At 46.6% G+C, this 22,500-nt stretch overlaps 1 protein-coding gene across 1 annotated transcript in view; it reads left to right on the forward strand.

Moving 5' to 3' along the window:
- LOC124007369 (ferroxidase HEPHL1-like) overlaps positions 1–22,500 on the forward strand; it is a 77,640-nt gene that overhangs the window by 45,993 nt on the left and 9,147 nt on the right. The window contains 7 exon segments of the mRNA XM_046317871.1: positions 1,173–1,317; positions 2,104–2,316; positions 14,955–15,174; positions 15,603–15,742; positions 20,069–20,194; positions 21,292–21,398; positions 21,601–21,838. Of these exon segments, the coding sequence (XP_046173827.1) occupies positions 1,173–1,317; positions 2,104–2,316; positions 14,955–15,174; positions 15,603–15,742; positions 20,069–20,194; positions 21,292–21,398; positions 21,601–21,838 (1,189 nt within the window).

A 22,500-nucleotide genomic window follows, 5' to 3' on the forward strand; every position in this document is an offset into this window, starting at 1 on the left:
ACCCGAGGACAGCCCCATCCATCCCAGGTCCAAAACGTTGCTACCCGAGGACAGCCCCATCCATCCCAGGTCCAAAATGTTGCTACCCGAGGACAGCCCCATCCATCCCAGGTCCAAAACGTTGCTACCCGAGGACAGCCCCATCCATCCCAGGTCCAAAACGTTGCTACCCGAGGACAGCCCCATCCATCCCAGGTCCAAAACGTTGCTACCCGAGGACAGCCCCATCCATCCCAGGTCCAAAACGTTGCTACCCGAGGAAAGCCCCATCCATCCCAGGTCCAAAACGTTGCTACCCGAGGACAGCCCCATCCATCCCAGGTCCAAAACGTTGCTACCCGAGGACAGCCCCATCCATCCCAGGTGATACTCCAAAACGTTACTACCTGAGGACAGCCCCATCCATCCCAGGTCCAAAACGTTGCTACCTGAGGAAAGCCCCATCCATCCCAGGTCCAAAACAAAGCCATCACAAAGCCCTGACCTCAATCCTATAGAACATTTATGGGCAGAACTGGAAAACTGTGTGCGAGCAAGGAGGTCTACAAACCTGACTCAGTTACACCAGCTCTGTCAGGAGGAATGGGCCAGAATTCACCCAACTTATTGTGGGAAGCTTGTGGAAGGCAACCCAAAACATTTGACCCAAATTAAAAAATTTAAAAGCAATGCTACCAAATACTGATTGAGTGTATGTAAACTTCTGACCCACTGGGAATGTGATGAGAGAAATGAAAGCTGAAATAAATAATTATCTCTACTATTATTCTAACATTTCACATTCTCAAAATAAAGTGGTGATCCTAACGGACCTAAAACAGGGAATTTTTACTAGAATTAAATGTCAGGAATTGTGAAACATTGAGTTTAAATGTATTTGGCTAAGTGTATGGAAGCGTCTGACTTTAACTGTAACATACATGACATAGATACACACACACACACACACACACACACACACACACACACACACACACACACACACACACACACACACACACACACACACACACACACACACACACACACACACACACACACACACACACACACACACACACACACACACACACACACACACACACACACACACACACATCACAGCATTGCTCTTATCATATATATCTGTGTGTGTGTGTGTGTGTGTGTGTGTGTGTGTGTGTGTGGTGCAGAGGAACGTGGACAGGGAGTTGTTCCTGCTGTTCTCTGTAATGGATGAGAACCTGAGCTGGTACCTTCAGAGGAACATAGAGACCTATGGATCGGACCAGTCAGACCCAGACAACCAAGACTTTCAGGAGAGCAACAATATGCACGGTATGATACACACACCGGCGTGTCCACTCCTAAACTTTACCCATCAAGTTGTAGGAACTGTACACTTATAGTGCAGAACTGTCTTTTCCATTAGTTAGCACCTGTTCAACTATTTTATTATCATTACAGTCAACTTTTGACTACTTTCTATATCTCCTCTGAGTGTAGTTGTTGATATTTTCTCCCCTCCTCTCCTCTCTCCCCTCTACTTTCTCTCCCGCTCTTCTCTCCCATCCTCTCTCTCTCTCTCCTTTCTCTCCTCTCTCCCCTGCCCTCCTTTCTCCCCTCTCTCCCCTCCTCTCCTCTCTCTCCTCCCCTCCCCTCTCCTCTCTCCACTCCTCTCCTCTCTCTCCCCTCCTCCCCATTCTCTCCTCTCTCTCCTGCCCTCCTTTATCCCCTCCTCTCTCCACTCCTCTCCTCTCTCTCCCCTCCTCTCCTTTCTCTCCTCTCTCCCCTGCCCTCCTTTCTCCCCTCTCTCCCCTCCTCTCCTCTCTCTCCTCCCCTCCCCTCTCCTCTCTCCACTCCTCTCCTCTCTCCCCTGCCCTCCTTTATCCTCTCCTCTCTCCACTCCTCCCCATTCTCTCCTCTCTCCCCTGCCCTCCTTTATCCCCTCCTCTCCCCCTTCCTCTCCTCTCTCTCCCCTCCTCCCCATTCTCTCCTCTCTCCCCTGCCCTCCTTTATCCCCTCCTCTCTCCACTCCTCTCCTCTCTCTCCCCTCCTCCCCATTCTCTCCTTCTCGCACAGTGGTGTAGTTGTTAATATCATCTCTCCCTCCTTCTCTCTCAGCGGTGAATGGCTTCATGTACGGAAACCTTCCAGGCCTGGATATGTGTTCCGGGGACAGGGTTTTTTGGTACACGTTTGGGCTGGGTACGGAGGTGGATATCCATGGGGTGTACTGGGAGGGGAACACCTTCCAGAGACATGGTATTACCAGAGATACACTCAGCCTGTTCCCCCACACCACCGCTGCAGTCAGCATGCTGCCACACACACCTGGTACGTACACACACACACACACACACACACACACACACACACACACACACACACACACACACACACACACACACACACACACACACACACACACACACACACACACACACACACACACACACACACACACACGCACACACGGCGGTGTCCACGCCAGACTGTTGGCTGTGACAGAGAGTTCCTGTTATTTTTAATGGATGACCTCACAGCCCACTTCCTGTGACCTGAAGAACACTTGATCAAAGGAAGTTTAGGAATATCTAAATTGGAGATTTGAACATAAACCAAAGTGACACTATATTGTTGCTCCTGTATGAGTACTTCCTGGAAGGAAGCTAAAGTCCCTCCACTACCCAAGAATAGTAAAGCCCCCTTTACTGGCTCAAATATCCGACCAATCAGCCTGTTACCAACCCTTAGTAAACTTCTGGGAAAAAATAGTGTTTGACCAGATACAATACTATATGCTATTTCACAGTAAACAAATTGACAGACTTTCAGCATGCTTATATGGGAGGACATTCAACAAGCACAACACAAATCCTCCATCTATACTAACAATATGCCACTGGCTTTGAGTAAAGCTGAAAGGTTGTTGGATCGAATCCCCAAATGACAAAATAAAAAATAAAAAATCTGTTGTTCTGCCCCCTGAACAAGGCTGTTAACCAGCTGTTCCCCGGTAGGACGTCATTGGAAATAAGAATTTGTTCTTAACTGACTCACCTAGTTCAATAAAGGTAAAAAGAAATAAGGCACTGCTCTACCTTCTTAACAGCACTATCAACCATGCAGGTCCTAGTTTCTACCTTCTTAACAACACTATCAACAAGGCAGGTCCTACAGGCCCTAGTTTCTACCTTCTTAACAACACTATCAACAAGGCAGGTCCTACAGGCCCTAGTTTCTACCTTCTTAACAACACTATCAACAAGGCAGGTCCTACAGGCCCTAGTTTCTACCTTCTTAACAACACTATCAACAAGACAGGTCCTAGTTTCTACCTTTTTAACAACACTATCAACCCCACCTCTTTAAGGAATACCTAGGATAGGATAAAGTAATCCCCCCCCCCCCTTAATAGATTTAGATGCACTATTGTAAAGTGACTGTTCCACTGGATGTCATAAGGTGAATGCACCAATTTGTAAGTCGCTCTGGATAAGAGCGTCTGCTAAATGACTTAAATGTAAATGTAAATGTAAACAATGCAGGTCCTACAGGCCCTAGTTTCTACCTTCTTAACAACACTATCAACAAGGCAGGTCCTACAGGCCCTAGTTTCTACCTTCTTAACAACACTATCAACCATGCAGGTCCTAGTTTCTACCTTCTTAACAACACTATCAACAAGGCAGGTCCTACAGGCTCTAGTTTCTACCTTCTTAACAACACTATCAACAAGGCAGGTCCTACAGGCCCTAGTTTCTAGCTTCTTAACAACACTATCAACAAGGCAGGTCCTACAGGCCCTAGTTTCTACCTTCTTAACAACACTATCAACAAGGCAGGTCCTACAGGCCCTAGTTTCTACCTTCTTAACAACACTATCAACAAGGCAGGTCCTACAGGCCCTAGTTTCTACCTTCTTAACAACACTATCAACAAGACAGGTCCTAGTTTCTACCTTTTTAACAACACTATCAACCCCACCTCTTTAAGGAATACCTAGGATAGGATAAAGTAATCCCCCCCCCCCCCCCTTAATAGATTTAGATGCACTATTGTAAAGTGACTGTTCCACTGGATGTCATAAGGTGAATGCACCAATTTGTAAGTCGCTCTGGATAAGAGCGTCTGCTAAATGACTTAAATGTAAATGTAAATGTAAACAATGCAGGTCCTACAGGCCCTAGTTTCTACCTTCTTAACAACACTATCAACAAGGCAGGTCCTACAGGCCCTAGTTTCTACCTTCTTAACAACACTATCAACCATGCAGGTCCTAGTTTCTACCTTCTTAACAACACTATCAACAAGGCAGGTCCTACAGGCTCTAGTTTCTACCTTCTTAACAACACTATCAACAAGGCAGGTCCTACAGGCCCTAGTTTCTAGCTTCTTAACAACACTATCAACAAGGCAGGTCCTACAGGCCCTAGTTTCTACCTTCTTAACAACACTATCAACAAGGCAGGTCATACAGGCCCTAGTTTCTACCTTCTTAACAACACTATCAACAAGGCAGGTCCTACAGGCTCTAGTTTCTACCTTCTTAACAACACTATCAACAAGGCAGGTCCTACAGGCCCTAGTTTCTACCTTCTTAACAACACTATCAACAAGGCAGGTCCTACAGGCCCTAGTTTCTACCTTCTTAACAACACTATCAACAAGGCAGGTCCTACAGGCCCTAGTTTCTACCTTCTTAACAACACTATCAACAAGGCAGGTCCTACAGGCCCTAGTTTCTACCTTCTTAACAACACTATCAACAAGGCAGGTCCTACAGGCCCTAGTTTCTACCTTCTTAACAACACTATCAACAAGGCAGGTCCTACAGGCCCTAGTTTCTACCTTCTTAACAACACTATCAACAAGGCAGGTCCTACAGGCCCTAGTTTCTACCTTCTTAACAACACTATCAACAAGGCAGGTCCTACAGGCCCTAGTTTCTACCTTCTTAACAACACTATCAACAAGGCAGGTCCTACAGGCCCTAGTTTCTACCTTCTTAACAACACTATCAACAAGGCAGGTCCTACAGGCCCTAGTTTCTACCTTCTTAACAACACTATCAACAAGGCAGGTCCTACAGGCCCTAGTTTCTACCTTCTTAACAACACTATCAACAAGGCAGGTCCTACAGGCCCTAGTTTCTACCTTCTTAACAACACTATCAACAAGGCAGGTCCTACAGGCTCTAGTTTCTACCTTCTTAACAACACTATCAACAAGGCAGGTCCTACAGGCCCTAGTTTCTACCTTCTTAACAACACTATCAACAAGGCAGGTCCTACAGGCCCTAGTTTCTACCTTCTTAACAACACTATCAACAAGGCAGGTCCTACAGGCCCTAGTTTCTACCTTCTTAACAACACTATCAACAAGGCAGGTCCTACAGGCCCTAGTTTCTACCTTCTTAACAACACTATCAACAAGGCAGGTCCTACAGGCCCTAGTTTCTACCTTCTTAACAACACTATCAACCATGCAGGTCCTAGTTTCTACCTTCTTAACAACACTATCAACCATGCAGGTCCTAGTTTCTACCTTCTTAACAACACTATCAACAAGGCAGGTCCTACAGGCTCTAGTTTCTACCTTCTTAACAACACTATCAACAAGGCAGGTCCTACAGGCCCTAGTTTCTACCTTTTTAACAACACTATCAACAAGGCAGGTCCTACAGGCCCTAGTTTCTACCTTCTTAACAACACTATCAACAAGGCAGGTCCTACAGGCCCTAGTTTCTACCTTCTTAACAACACTATCAACAAAGCAGGTCCTACAGGCCCTAGTTTCTACCTTCTTAACAACACTATCAACAAGGCAGGTCCTACAGGCCCTAGTTTCTACCTTCTTAACAACACTATCAACAAGGCAGGTCCTACAGGCCCTAGTTTCTACCTTCTTAACAACACTATCAACAAGGCAGGTCCTACAGGCCCTAGTTTCTACCTTCTTAACAACACTATCAACAAGGCAGGTCCTACAGGCCCTAGTTTCTACCTTCTTAACAACACTATCAACAAGGCAGGTCCTACAGGCCCTAGTTTCTACCTTCTTAACAACACTATCAACAAGGCAGGTCCTACAGGCCCTAGTTTCTACCTTCTTAACAACACTATCAACAAGGCAGGTCCTACAGGCCCTAGTTTCTACCTTCTTAACAACACTATCAACAAGGCAGGTCCTACAGGCCCTAGTTTCTACCTTCTTAACAACACTATCAACAAGGCAGGTCCTACAGGCCCTAGTTTCTACCTTCTTAACAACACTATCAACAAGGCAGGTCCTACAGGCCCTAGTTTCTACCTTCTTAACAACACTATCAACAAGGCAGGTCCTACAGGCCCTAGTTTCTACCTTCTTAACAACACTATCAACAAGGCAGGTCCTACAGGCCCTAGTTTCTACCTTCTTAACAACACTATCAACAAGGCAGGTCCTACAGGCCCTAGTTTCTACCTTCTTAACAACACTATCAACAAGGCAGGTCCTACAGGCCCTAGTTTCTACCTTCTTAACAACACTATCAACAAGGCAGGTCCTACAGGCCCTAGTTTCTACCTTCTTAACAACACTATCAACAAGGCAGGTCCTACAGGCTCTAGTTTCTACCTTCTTAACAACACTATCAACAAGGCAGGTCCTACAGGCCCTAGTTTCTACCTTCTTAACAACACTATCAACAAGGCAGGTCCTACAGGCCCTAGTTTCTACCTTCTTAACAACACTATCAACAAGGCAGGTCCTACAGGCCCTAGTTTCTACCTTCTTAACAACACTATCAACAAGGCAGGTCCTACAGGCCCTAGTTTCTACCTTCTTAACAACACTATCAACAAGGCAGGTCCTACAGGCCCTAGTTTCTACCTTCTTAACAACACTATCAACAAGGCAGGTCCTACAGGCCCTAGTTTCTACCTTCTTAACAACACTATCAACAAGGCAGGTCCTACAGGCCCTAGTTTCTACCTTCTTAACAACACTATCAACAAGGCAGGTCCTACAGGCCCTAGTTTCTACCTTCTTAACAACACTATCAACAAGGCAGGTCCTACAGGCCCTAGTTTCTACCTTCTTAACAACACTATCAACAAGGCAGGTCCTACAGGCCCTAGTTTCTACCTTCTTAACAACACTATCAACAAGGCAGGTCCTACAGGCCCTAGTTTCTACCTTCTTAACAACACTATCAACAAGGCAGGTCCTACAGGCTCTAGTTTCTACCTTCTTAACAACACTATCAACAAGGCAGGTCCTAGTTTCTACCTTTTTAACAACACTATCAACCCCACCTCTTTAAGGAATACCTAGGATAGGATAAAGTAATCCCCCCCCCCTTAATAGATTTAGATGCACTATTGTAAAGTGACTGTTCCACTGGATGTCATAAGGTGAATGCACCAATTTGTAAGTCGCTCTGGATAAGAGCGTCTGCTAAATGACTTAAATGTAAATGTAAATGTAAACAATGCAGGTCCTACAGGCCCTAGTTTCTACCTTCTTAACAACACTATCAACAAGGCAGGTCCTACAGGCCCTAGTTTCTACCTTCTTAACAACACTATCAACCATGCAGGTCCTAGTTTCTACCTTCTTAACAACACTATCAACAAGGCAGGTCCTACAGGCCCTAGTTTCTACCTTCTTAACAACACTATCAACCATGCAGGTCCTAGTTTCTACCTTCTTAACAACACTATCAACAAGGCAGGTCATACAGGCCCTAGTTTCTACCTTCTTAACAACACTATCAACAAGGCAGGTCCTACAGGCTCTAGTTTCTACCTTCTTAACAACACTATCAACAAGGCAGGTCCTACAGGCCCTAGTTTCTACCTTCTTAACAACACTATCAACAAGGCAGGTCCTACAGGCCCTAGTTTCTACCTTCTTAACAACACTATCAACAAGGCAGGTCCTACAGGCCCTAGTTTCTACCTTCTTAACAACACTATCAACAAGGCAGGTCCTACAGGCCCTAGTTTCTACCTTCTTAACAACACTATCAACAAGGCAGGTCCTACAGGCCCTAGTTTCTACCTTCTTAACAACACTATCAACAAGGCAGGTCCTACAGGCCCTAGTTTCTACCTTCTTAACAACACTATCAACAAGGCAGGTCCTACAGGCCCTAGTTTCTACCTTCTTAACAACACTATCAACAAGGCAGGTCCTACAGGCCCTAGTTTCTACCTTCTTAACAACACTATCAACAAGGCAGGTCCTACAGGCCCTAGTTTCTACCTTCTTAACAACACTATCAACAAGGCAGGTCCTACAGGCCCTAGTTTCTACCTTCTTAACAACACTATCAACAAGGCAGGTCCTACAGGCCCTAGTTTCTACCTTCTTAACAACACTATCAACAAGGCAGGTCCTACAGGCCCTAGTTTCTACCTTCTTAACAACACTATCAACAAGGCAGGTCCTACAGGCCCTAGTTTCTACCTTCTTAACAACACTATCAACAAGGCAGGTCCTACAGGCCCTAGTTTCTACCTTCTTAACAACACTATCAACAAGGCAGGTCCTACAGGCCCTAGTTTCTACCTTCTTAACAACACTATCAACAAGGCAGGTCCTACAGGCCCTAGTTTCTACCTTCTTAACAACACTATCAACAAGGCAGGTCCTACAGGCCCTAGTTTCTACCTTCTTAACAACACTATCAACAAGGCAGGTCCTACAGGCCCTAGTTTCTACCTTCTTAACAACACTATCAACAAGGCAGGTCCTACAGGCCCTAGTTTCTACCTTCTTAACAACACTATCAACAAGGCAGGTCCTACAGGCCCTAGTTTCTACCTTCTTAACAACACTATCAACAAGGCAGGTCCTACAGGCTCTAGTTTCTACCTTCTTAACAACACTATCAACAAGGCAGGTCCTAGTTTCTACCTTTTTAACAACACTATCAACCCCACCTCTTTAAGGAATACCTAGGATAGGATAAAGTAATCCTCCCCCCTTAATAGATTTAGATGCACTATTGTAAAGTGACTGTTCCACTGGATGTCATAAGGTGAATGCACCAATTTGTAAGTCGCTCTGGATAAGAGCGTCTGCTAAATGACTTAAATGTAAATGTAAATGTAAACAATGCAGGTCCTACAGGCCCTAGTTTCTACCTTCTTAACAACACTATCAACAAGGCAGGTCCTACAGGCCCTAGTTTCTACCTTCTTAACAACACTATCAACCATGCAGGTCCTAGTTTCTACCTTCTTAACAACACTATCAACAAGGCAGGTCCTACAGGCCCTAGTTTCTACCTTCTTAACAACACTATCAACCATGCAGGTCCTAGTTTCTACCTTCTTAACAACACTATCAACAAGGCAGGTCCTACAGGCCCTAGTTTCTAGCTTCTTAACAACACTATCAACAAGGCAGGTCCTACAGGCCCTAGTTTCTACCTTCTTAACAACACTATCAACAAGGCAGGTCATACAGGCCCTAGTTTCTACCTTCTTAACAACACTATCAACAAGGCAGGTCCTACAGGCTCTAGTTTCTACCTTCTTAACAACACTATCAACAAGGCAGGTCCTACAGGCCCTAGTTTCTACCTTCTTAACAACACTATCAACAAGGCAGGTCCTACAGGCCCTAGTTTCTACCTTCTTAACAACACTATCAACAAGGCAGGTCCTACAGGCCCTAGTTTCTACCTTCTTAACAACACTATCAACAAGGCAGGTCCTACAGGCCCTAGTTTCTACCTTCTTAACAACACTATCAACAAGGCAGGTCCTACAGGCCCTAGTTTCTACCTTCTTAACAACACTATCAACAAGGCAGGTCCTACAGGCCCTAGTTTCTACCTTCTTAACAACACTATCAACAAGGCAGGTCCTACAGGCCCTAGTTTCTACCTTCTTAACAACACTATCAACAAGGCAGGTCCTACAGGCCCTAGTTTCTACCTTCTTAACAACACTATCAACAAGGCAGGTCCTACAGGCCCTAGTTTCTACCTTCTTAACAACACTATCAACAAGGCAGGTCCTACAGGCCCTAGTTTCTACCTTCTTAACAACACTATCAACAAGGCAGGTCCTACAGGCCCTAGTTTCTACCTTCTTAACAACACTATCAACAAGGCAGGTCCTACAGGCCCTAGTTTCTACCTTCTTAACAACACTATCAACAAGGCAGGTCCTACAGGCCCTAGTTTCTACCTTCTTAACAACACTATCAACAAGGCAGGTCCTACAGGCCCTAGTTTCTACCTTCTTAACAACACTATCAACAAGGCAGGTCCTACAGGCCCTAGTTTCTACCTTCTTAACAACACTATCAACAAGGCAGGTCCTACAGGCCCTAGTTTCTACCTTCTTAACAACACTATCAACAAGGCAGGTCCTACAGGCCCTAGTTTCTACCTTCTTAACAACACTATCAACAAGGCAGGTCCTACAGGCCCTAGTTTCTACCTTCTTAACAACACTATCAACAAGGCAGGTCCTACAGGCTCTAGTTTCTACCTTCTTAACAACACTATCAACAAGGCAGGTCCTACAGGCCCTAGTTTCTACCTTCTTAACAACACTATCAACAAGGCAGGTCCTACAGGCCCTAGTTTCTACCTTCTTAACAACACTATCAACAAGGCATGTCCTACAGGCCCTAGTTTCTACCTTCTTAACAACACTATCAACAAGGCAGGTCCTACAGGCCCTAGTTTCTACCTTCTTAACAACACTATCAACAAGGCAGGTCCTACAGGCCCTAGTTTCTACCTTCTTAACAACACTATCAACAAGGCAGGTCCTACAGGCCCTAGTTTCTACCTTCTTAACAACACTATCAACAAGGCAGGTCCTACAGGCCCTAGTTTCTACCTTCTTAACAACACTATCAACAAGGCAGGTCCTACAGGCCCTAGTTTCTACCTTCTTAACAACACTATCAACAAGGCAGGTCCTACAGGCCCTAGTTTCTACCTTCTTAACAACACTATCAACAAGGCAGGTCCTACAGGCCCTAGTTTCTACCTTCTTAACAACACTATCAACAAGGCAGGTCCTACAGGCCCTAGTTTCTACCTTCTTAACAACACTATCAACAAGGCAGGTCCTACAGGCCCTAGTTTCTACCTTCTTAACAACACTATCAACAAGGCAGGTCCTACAGGCCCTAGTTTCTACCTTCTTAACAACACTATCAACAAGGCAGGTCCTACAGGACCTAGTTTCTACCTTCTTAACAACACTATCAACAAGGCAGGTCCTAGTTTCTACCTTTTTAACAACACTATCAACCCCACCTCTTTAAGGAATACCTAGGATAGGATAAAGTAATCCTCCCCCCCCCCCCCTTAATAGATTTAGATGCACTATTGTAAAGTGACTGTTCCACTGGATGTCATAAGGTGAATGCACCAATTTGTAAGTCGCTCTGGATAAGAGCGTCTGCTAAATGACTTAAATGTAAATGTAAATGTAAACAATGCAGGTCCTACAGGCCCTAGTTTCTACCTTCTTAACAACACTATCAACAAGGCAGGTCCTACAGGCCCTAGTTTCTACCTTCTTAACAACACTATCAACCATGCAGGTCCTAGTTTCTACCTTCTTAACAACACTATCAACAAGGCAGGTCCTACAGGCCCTAGTTTCTACCTTCTTAACAACACTATCAACCATGCAGGTCCTAGTTTCTACCTTCTTAACAACACTATCAACAAGGCAGGTCCTACAGGCCCTAGTTTCTAGCTTCTTAACAACACTATCAACAAGGCAGGTCCTACAGGCCCTAGTTTCTACCTTCTTAACAACACTATCAACAAGGCAGGTCATACAGGCCCTAGTTTCTACCTTCTTAACAACACTATCAACAAGGCAGGTCCTACAGGCTCTAGTTTCTACCTTCTTAACAACACTATCAACAAGGCAGGTCCTACAGGCCCTAGTTTCTACCTTCTTAACAACACTATCAACAAGGCAGGTCCTACAGGCCCTAGTTTCTACCTTCTTAACAACACTATCAACAAGGCAGGTCCTACAGGCCCTAGTTTCTACCTTCTTAACAACACTATCAACAAGGCAGGTCCTACAGGCCCTAGTTTCTACCTTCTTAACAACACTATCAACAAGGCAGGTCCTACAGGCCCTAGTTTCTACCTTCTTAACAACACTATCAACAAGGCAGGTCCTACAGGCCCTAGTTTCTACCTTCTTAACAACACTATCAACAAGGCAGGTCCTACAGGCCCTAGTTTCTACCTTCTTAACAACACTATCAACAAGGCAGGTCCTACAGGCCCTAGTTTCTACCTTCTTAACAACACTATCAACAAGGCAGGTCCTACAGGCCCTAGTTTCTACCTTCTTAACAACACTATCAACAAGGCAGGTCCTACAGGCCCTAGTTTCTACCTTCTTAACAACACTATCAACAAGGCAGGTCCTACAGGCCCTAGTTTCTACCTTCTTAACAACACTATCAACAAGGCAGGTCCTACAGGCCCTAGTTTCTACCTTCTTAACAACACTATCAACAAGGCAGGTCCTACAGGCCCTAGTTTCTACCTTCTTAACAACACTATCAACAAGGCAGGTCCTACAGGCCCTAGTTTCTACCTTCTTAACAACACTATCAACAAGGCAGGTCCTACAGGCCCTAGTTTCTACCTTCTTAACAACACTATCAACAAGGCAGGTCCTACAGGCCCTAGTTTCTACCTTCTTAACAACACTATCAACAAGGCAGGTCCTACAGGCCCTAGTTTCTACCTTCTTAACAACACTATCAACAAGGCAGGTCCTACAGGCCCTAGTTTCTACCTTCTTAACAACACTATCAACAAGGCAGGTCCTACAGGCCCTAGTTTCTACCTTCTTAACAACACTATCAACAAGGCAGGTCCTACAGGCCCTAGTTTCTACCTTCTTAACAACACTATCAACAAGGCAGGTCCTACAGGCCCTAGTTTCTACCTTCTTAACAACACTATCAACAAGGCAGGTCCTACAGGCCCTAGTTTCTACCTTCTTAACAACACTATCAACAAGGCAGGTCCTACAGGCCCTAGTTTCTACCTTCTTAACAACACTATCAACAAGGCAGGTCCTACAGGCCCTAGTTTCTACCTTCTTAACAACACTATCAACAAGGCAGGTCCTACAGGCCCTAGTTTCTACCTTCTTAACAACACTATCAACAAGGCAGGTCCTACAGGCCCTAGTTTCTACCTTCTTAACAACACTATCAACAAGGCAGGTCCTACAGGCCCTAGTTTCTACCTTCTTAACAACACTATCAACAAGGCAGGTCCTACAGGCCCTAGTTTCTACCTTCTTAACAACACTATCAACAAGGCAGGTCCTACAGGCCCTAGTTTCTACCTTCTTAACAACACTATCAACAAGGCAGGTCCTACAGGCCCTAGTTTCTACCTTCTTAACAACACTATCAACAAGGCAGGTCCTACAGGCCCTAGTTTCTACCTTCTTAACAACACTATCAACAAGGCAGGTCCTACAGGACCTAGTTTCTACCTTCTTAACAACACTATCAACAAGGCAGGTCCTACAGGCCCTAGTTTCTACCTTCTTAACAACACTATCAACAAGGCAGGTCCTACAGGCCCTCGTTTCTACCTTCTTAACAACACTATCAACAAGGCAGGTCCTACAGGCCCTCGTTTCTACCTTCTTAACAACACTATCAACAAGGCAGGTCCTACAGGCCCTCGTTTCTACCTTCTTAACAACACTATCAACAAGGCAGGTCCTACAGGCCCTCATTTCTACCTTCTTAACAACACTATCAACAAGGCAGGTCCTACAGGCCCTAGTTTCTACCTTCTTAACAACACTATCAACAAGGCAGGTCCCAGTTTCTACCTTCTTAACAACACTATCAACAAGGCAGGTCCTAGTTTCCACCTTCTTAACAACACTATCAACAAGGCAGGTCCTACAGGCCCTAGTTTCTACCTTCTTAACAACACTATCAACAAGGCAGGTCCTAGTTTCTACCTTCTTAACAACACTATCAACAAGGCAGGTCCTACAGGCCCTAGTTTCTACCTTCTTAACAACACTATCAACAAGGCAGGTCCTACAGGCCCTAGTTTCTACCTTCTTAACAACACTATCAACAAGGCAGGTCCTAGTTTCTACCTTCTTAACAACACTATCAACAAGGCAGGTCCTAGTTTCCACCTTCTTAACAACACTATCAACAAGGCAGGTCCTACAGGCCCTAGTTTCTACCTTCTTAACAACACTATCAACAAGGCAGGTCCTAGTTTCTACCTTCTTAACAACACTATCAACAAGGCAGGTCCTACAGGCCCTAGTTTCTACCTTCTTAACAACACTATCAACAAGGCAGGTCCTACAAGCCCTAGTTTCTACCTTCTTAACAACACTATCAACAAGGCAGGTCCTAGTTTCTACCTTCTTAACAACACTATCAACAAGGCAGGTCCTAGTTTCTACCTTCTTAACAACACTATCACTAATGGGGATCCATAATAAACCCCAGGAAGAGTAGCTAGGTTTATTTTCTTTTCGAGAAGAGATTAACATACCTGACCTCTTACCCCTGACCTCTACCCCTGACCTCTAACCCCTTGTGTCTCCAGGTGTATTTGAGGTGAGCTGCAGAGTGACTGACCACTATAATGTTAACCTCTGTCCCTGACCTCTGACCCCTGACCTCTAACCCCTTGTGTCTCCAGGTGTATTTGAGGTGAGCTGCAGAGTGACTGACCACTATAATGTTAACCTCTGTCCCTGACCTCTGACCCCTGACCTCTAACCCCTTGTGTCTCCAGGTGTATTTGAGGTGAGCTGCAGAGTGACTGACCACTATAATGTTAACCTCTGTCCCTGACCTCTGACCCCTGACCTCTAACCCCTTGTGTCTCCAGGTGTATTTGAGGTGAGCTGCAGAGTGACTGACCACTATAATGTTAACCTCTGTCCCTGACCTCTAACCCCTTGTGTCTCCAGGTGTATTTGAGGTGAGCTGCAGAGTGACTGACCACTATAATGGAGGGATGAGACAGCAGTACTCTGTGAAGCCCTGCTCACCCGAGAGCAACATGAAACACACACACGCCCGTACCTCGTCCGTGGTACGCTACTACATCAGCGCAGAGGAGGTGGAGTGGGACTACTCACCTAACCGGGCCTGGGAACTAGAGAAACATCACGCTACAGAGGAGGACAGGTAGAGAGAGGAGGAGGAGGGTGTTTCTGTGTGTCAAATCCAATCGCAGGGTCACATAAGCAGGATTAGGCATTGTTATTGCCAGTGTAGCGAAATGCTTGTGTGTGTGTGTCTGTGTGTCTGTGTGTGTGTCTGTGTGTGTCTGTGTGTGTCTGTGTGTGTGTCTGTGTCTGATTAGGCATTGTTATTGCCAGGGTAACGAAGTGTGTGTGTGTGTGTGTGTGTGTGTGTGTGTGTGTGTGTGTGTGTGTGTGTGTGTGTGTGTGTGTGTGTGTGTGTGTGTGTGTGTGTGTGTGTGTGTGTGTGTGTGTGTGTGTGTGTGTGTGTGTGTGTGTGTGTGTGTGTGATTAGGCATTGTTATTGCCAGGGTAGCGAAATGCTTGTGTGTGATTCATTCATTCATAATGTTGTGTGTGTGTGTGTCCCAGTCCAGGCAGTGTATTCGTGGGCAGGGGAGAGAATCGTATTGGTCCACGCTATAAGAAGGCAGTGTATAGACAGTACACTGATGACACCTTCAGGACACAGACGGAACTGCAACCTGAACAACTGCACCTCGGCATTCTGGGTAGGGTGGGGGTCCCAATAATATCTTCTCCCTCCTGATGTTTGCACCTGTTCACTACTTTCAGCCCATTGGAGCAGCATAACCAATCAGAGCTGCAGTAGGCCTATATGCAAATAGACCCTTGCCATGTATGGATCTGTGCCATTCACTTTGAACTGGACTGTGTTTACAACATGAGCGGTCGTGAATAGATGCGCTTGGTTTGAGATCAAAGCGAGAGCTGCATGTAGCCACGTGTGTATATTTGTTCATATTATTGGCTAGTTAGTGAGTTATTAGCCCAGTTAAAGATGATTTGTAGTCAGCAATGGGGGAGGGATTACTTCCTACAAGAGCACAAAACGTGTGCATTTCTAGATATTTTGAAAAGCCAGTCAGGTAAAGAGCTTTTTTTATGTCTTAAAGGGACAGTCTTGTATTTTTAGACAGGCTTGAATAAGCGAAGTAGCCAGTAGCCAAACTGTAACTTAAAGCAGGTACAGCCTCAGTGTTCACAGTAAAACTGTAACTTAAACCGGCTACAGCCTCAGTGTTCACAGTAAAACTGTAACTTAAAGCAGGTACAGCCTCAGTGTTCACAGTAAAACTGTAACTTAAAGGAGCTACAGCCTCAGTGTTCACAGTAAAACTGTAACTTAAAGCAGCTACAGCCTCAGTGTTCACAGTAAAACTGTAACTTAAAGCAGGTACAGCCTCAGTGTTCACAGTAAAACTGTAACTTAAAGGAGGTAGAGCCTCAGTGTTCACAGTAAAACTGTAACTTAAAGCAGGTACAGCCTCAGTGTTCACAGTAAAACTGTAACTTAAAGGAGGTAGAGCCTCAGTGTTCACAGTAAAACTGTAACTTAAAGCAGATACAGCCTCAGTGTTCCCAGTAAAACTGTAACTTAAAGCAGGTACAGCCTCAGTGTTCACAGTAAAACTGTAACTTAAAGGAGGTAGAGCCTCAGTGTTCACAGTAAAACTGTAACTTAAAGCAGGTACAGCCTCAGTGTTCACAGTAAAACTGTAACTTAAAGCAGGTACAGCCTCAGTGTTCACAGTAAAACTGTAACTTAAAGGAGCTACAGCCTCAGTGTTCACAGTAAAACTGTAACTTAAAGGAGGTACAGCCTCAGTGTTCACAGTAAAACTGTAACTTAAAGCAGGTACAGCCTCAGTGTTCACAGTAAAACTGTAACTTAAAGGAGGTAGAGCCTCAGTGTTCACAGTAAAACTGTAACTTAAAGCAGGTACAGCCTCAGTGTTCACAGTAAAACTGTAACTTAAAGGAGGTACAGCCTCAGTGTTCACAGTAAAACTGTAACTTAAAGCAGGTACAGCCTCAGTGTTCACAGTAAAACTGTAACTTAAAGCAGGTATAGCCTCAGTGTTCACAGTAAAACTGTAACTTAAAGCAGGTACAGCCTCAGTGTTCACAGTAAAACTGTAACTTAAAGCAGGTACAGCCTCAGTGTTCACAGTAAAACTGTAACAGTGTTCACAGTAAAAGCAGGTACAGCCTCAGTGTTCACAGTAAAACTGTAACTTAAAGCAGATACAGCCTCAGTGTTCCCAGTAAAACTGTAACTTAAAGCAGGTACAGCCTCAGTGTTCACAGTAAAACTGTAACTTAAAGGCGGTAGAGCCTCAGTGTTCACAGTAAAACTGTAACTTAAAGGAGGTAGAGCCTCAGTGTTCACAGTAAAACTGTAACTTAAAGCAGGTACAGCCTCAGTGTTCACAGTAAACATGTACCGGAAGTTGCACAGAATGTTCACAATGTTCAAGTTTGCGCTCAGCAGGCCTAAAAATGTGTTTAGTGGTAAAGAAATATATATGGCGTATGCGATATACACGTGGGCACACATCTCGTCAATCACCCTACTGAAACACAGTGTCCCCACTGCTCTGAGACCACAACCAGAGACTGGTGGCTCACAGCGGTATGGCCCTGGTGGCTCACAGCGGTATGGCCCTGGTGGCTCACAGCGGTATGGCCCTGGTGGCTCACAGCGGTATGGCCCTGGTGGCTCACAGCGGTATGGCCCTGGTGGCTCACAGCGGTATGGCCCTGGTGGCTCACAGCGGTATGGCCCTGGTGGCTCACAGCGGTATGGCCCTGGTGGCTCACAGCGGTATGGCCCTGGTGGCTCACAGCGGTATGGCCCTGGTGGCTCACAGCGGTATGGCCCTGGTGGCTCACAGCGGTATGGCCCTGGTGGCTCACAGCGGTATGGCCCTGGTGGCTCACAGCGGTATGGCCCTGGTGGCTCACAGCGGTATGGCCCTGGTGGCTCACAGCGGTATGGCCCTGGTGGCTCACAGCGGTATGGCCCTGGTGGCTCACAGCGGTATGGCCCTGGTGGCTCACAGCGGTATGGCCCTGGTGGCTCACAGCGGTATGGCCCTGGTGGCTCACAGCGGTATGGCCCTGGTGGCTCACAGCGGTATGGCCCTGGTGGCTCACAGCGGTATGGCCCTGGTGGCTCACAGCGGTATGGCCCTGGTGGCTCACAGCGGTATGGCCCTGGTGGCTCACAGCGGTATGGCCCTGGTGGCTCACAGCGGTATGGCCCTGGTGGCTCACAGCGGTATGGCCCTGGTGGCTCACAGCGGTATGGCCCTGGTGGCTCACAGCGGTATGGCCCTGGTGGCTCACAGCGGTATGGCCCTGGTGGCTCACAGCGGTATGGCCCCGGTGGCTCACAGCGGTATGGCCCCGGTGGCTCACAGCGGTATGGCCCCGGTGGCTCACAGCGGTATGGCCCCGGTGGCTCACAGCGGTATGGCCCCGGTGGCTCACAGCGGTATGGCCCCGGTGGCTCACAGCGGTATGGCCCCGGTGGCTCACAGCGGTATGGCCCCGGTGGCTCACAGCGGTATGGCCCTGGTGGCTCACAGCGGTATGGCCCTGGTGGCTCACAGCGGTATGGCCCTGGTGGCTCACAGTGTCAAACCAGTTGGAGAACATTCCTAGAACTTTCCCAATGTCAAACCAGTTGGAGAACATTCCTAGAACTTTCCCAATGTCAAACCAGTTGGAGAACATTCCTAGAACTTTCCCAATGTCAAACCAGTTGGAGAACATTCCTAGAACTTTCCCAATGTCAAACCAGTTGGAGAACATTCCTAGAACTTTCCCAATGTCAAACCAGTTGAGAACATTCCTAGAACTTTCCCAATGTCAAACCAGTGGTTGGAGAACATTCCTAGAACTTTCCCAATGTCAAACCAGTTGGAGGAACTTTCCCTGTCAAACCAGTTGGAGAACTCTAGAACTTTCCCAATGTCAAACCAGTTGGAGAACATTCCTAGAACTTTCCCAATGTCAAACCAGTTGGAGAACATTCCTAGAACTTTCCCAATGTCAAACCAGTTGGAACATTCTAGAACTTTCCCAATGTCAAACCAGTTGGAGAACATTCCTAGAACTTTCCCAATGTCAAACCAGTTGAGTGGCTCACAGCAATGTCAAACCAGTTGGAGAACATTCCTAGAACTTTCCCAATGTCAAACCAGTTGGAGAACATTCCTAGAACTTTCCCAATGTCAAACCAGTTGGAGAACATTCCTAGAACTTTCCCAATGTCAAACCAGTTGGAGAACATTCCTAGAACTTTCCCAATGTCAAACCAGTTGGAGAACATTCCTAGAACCAGTTGAGAACATTCCTAGAACCAATGTCAAACCAGTTGAGAACATTCCTAGAACTTTCCCAATGTCAAACCAGTTGGAGAACATTCCTAGAACTTTCCCAATGTCAAACCAGTTGAGAACATTCCTAGAACTTTCCCAATGTCAAACCAGTTGAGAACATTCCTAGAACTTTCCCAATGTCAAACCAGTTGGAGAACATTCCTAGAACTTTCCCAATGTCAAACCAGTTGAGAACATTCTAGAACTTTCCCAATGTCAAACCAGTTGGAGAACATTCCTAGAACTTTCCCAATGTCAAACCAGTTGAGAACATTCTAGAACTTTCCCAATGTCAAACCAGTTGAGAACATTCCTAGAACTTTCCCAAAATGTTAATTAAATGTAACCAAACGTTCTGTTAAAAGGAACGAAATACCTAAGAAAATAGCGTTTTAGTGTCAAGTTCCTTAAATGTGCTGAGAATGTTCCAAAGCCAAGGTTGTAGGCTAAATAACCGTAGGACAACCACGCTCTCACCAAGCACTAAGAAACATATGGTTCCCAGAAGGTTGTGGAAAGGTTGTAGGCTAAATAACCGTAGGACAACCACGCTCTCACCAAGCTGTAAGAAACATATGGTTTCCAGAACGTTTATGCGCTAGCTGGGATTGATACGGTTACTGGTGTCTTTGTGTGTCGTTCCTACAGGTCCTATCATCAGGGTGGAGGTGGGAGAGGAGGTTCTGATCACCTTTAAGAACAGAGCCAGCCGTCCGTACTCTATACACGCTCACGGAGTGGTCACTACCGACACACACACACCTGTCCAGCCAGGTAAAACACACACACAAACACACTGCCGGCCGTACTCTATACACGCTCACGGAGTGGTCACTACCGACACACACACACACCTGTCCAGCCAGGTAAAACACACACACAAACACACTGCCGGCCGTACTCTATACAAACACACAGAGTGGACATTAGACACACCTGTCCAACCAGGTAAAACACACACACAAACACACTGCCGGCCGTACTCTATACAAACACACAGAGTGGACATCACAGACACAGACACACCTGTCCAACCAACAACGGTCCATGTTAATGTCTGTGTGCTCCTCCCCTTTTATCTCCTCCTCTCCTCCTCTCCTTTTCCCTCTCCTCCTCTCCTTTTCCCCTCTCCTCTCCTTTTCCCCTCTCCCCTCTCCTCCTCTCCTTTTCCCCTCTCCATCTCCATCTCTCTCCTCCTCTCCTCCTCTCCTCTCCTTTTTCCCTCTCCTCCTCTCCTTTTCCCCTCTCCTCCTCTCCTTTTCCCCTCTCCATCTCTCTCCTCCTCTCCTCCTCTCCTCTCCTTTTTCCCTCTCCTCTTCTCCTTTTCCCCTCTCCATCTCTCTCCTCCTCTCCTCCTCTCCTCCTCTTCTTCTCTCCATCCTCTCCTCCTCTCCTCCTCTCCTTTTCCCCTCTCCTCCTCTCCTCCTCTCCTTTTCCCCCTCCTCCCTCTCCTCCTCTCCACCTCTCTCCTCCTCTCCTTTTCCCCTCTCCTCCTCTCCACCTCTCCATCTCTCTCCTCCTCTCCTTTTCCCCTCTCCTCCTCTCCTCCTCCTTTTCCCCTCTCCTCCTCTCCTTTTCCCCTCTCCTCCTCTCCTCCTCCTTTTCCCCTCTCCTCCTCTCCTTTTCCCCTCTCCTACTCTCCTCCTCTCCTCCTCTCCTTTTCCCCTCTCCTCCTCTCCTCCTCTCCTTTTCCCCTCTCCTCCTCTCCTCCTCTCCTTTTCCCCTCTCCTCCTCTCCTTTTCCCCTCTCCTCCTCTCCTCCTCTCCTTTTCCCCTCTCCTCCTCTCCTTTTCCCCTCTCCTCCTCTCCTCCTCTCCTTTTCCCCTCTCCATCTCTCTCCTCCTCTCCTCTCCTCTATTCTCTCATCCCCAGGTTACATGACAGAGTTCAGATGGGAGGTCCCAGAGAGCTCTGGTCCAGGAGTCTCTGATCCTAACTGTATCACCTATGCGTACTACTCTACTGTTGACTTCGTCAAGGTGTGTGTGTTTACCTATAGAACTCCTGAGAATGTGTGTGTCTGCCTGTATCCAGTAAGCCTCTCTATCTGTTCTTCAGGACATGTTCAGCGGTCTCTTGGGTCCCCTGGTGGTCTGCAGACAGGGAGTGTGTTTACCTATAGAACTCCTGAGAATGTGTGTGTCTGCCTGTATCCAGTAAGCCTCTCTATCTGTCCTTCAGGACGTGTTCAGCGGTCTCTTGGGTCCCCTGGTGGTCTGCAGACAGGGAGTACTGCAGCGTGGAGCTGAGGAGGGGACGAGGAAGAGGAGGGATGTGGAGAGGGAGTTTGCTCTGCTCTTCATGGTGTTTGATGAGAATGAGTCCTGGTACCTGGAAGACAACATCAGAACTTACCTCCACACTGACCCCAGTAACTTCACCGTGGACGACAACTTTATAGAGAGCAACAAGATGCACGGTGAGGAGAGAGAGGGGGAGGGAGAGGAGGGGGAGAGGGGGAGAGGGACAGGATGTAAGGAGAGGAGGAGAGGAGGGGGAGAGGGAGGGATGTAAGGAGAGGGATCGAGAGGAGAGGGAGGGAGAGGAGGAGGAGAGGAGGGGAAGAGGGATGGGGAGAGGGGGGGGAGGAGGGGGGAGATGAAGGGAGGGAGGGAGAAGAGGGAGGGAGAGGAGGGAGGGGAGAGGGAGGGGGAGGAGGAGAAGAGGGAGGGAGAGGAGGAGGGGGAGAGGAGGGGGAGGTGAGAAGAGGAGAGTGAGTGTGTACCAATATTCTCTCCTTCCTCCCTAGATTTGCACTTCCCTTGATGGATTTGAAAGGAAATTACAGTATTTGGAAACTCCTTCTTGCCCATTCCTACACTATTGCTTTTATATTTGTGGAGAGTAGTGAGAGAGCACACTTCAGGAGGAAAGATACATAGTATGATTGGGAACCAACAAAGACAGAGGCTGAGAGAGAGAGATCATGTTAACTGTGTAGTACTGACACCTGTATTAATATACAGACAAGAGGCTGAGAGAGAGAGAGATCATGTTGACTGTGATGGTATTAAGGAGTATTGTGTGTGTGTGTGTGTGTGTGTGTGTGTGTGTGTGTGTGTGTGTGTGTGTGTGTGTGTG

This window comes from Oncorhynchus gorbuscha, linkage group LG20, assembly GCF_021184085.1.
Source record: "Oncorhynchus gorbuscha isolate QuinsamMale2020 ecotype Even-year linkage group LG20, OgorEven_v1.0, whole genome shotgun sequence".
NCBI classification, from domain to species: domain Eukaryota; kingdom Metazoa; phylum Chordata; class Actinopteri; order Salmoniformes; family Salmonidae; genus Oncorhynchus; species Oncorhynchus gorbuscha.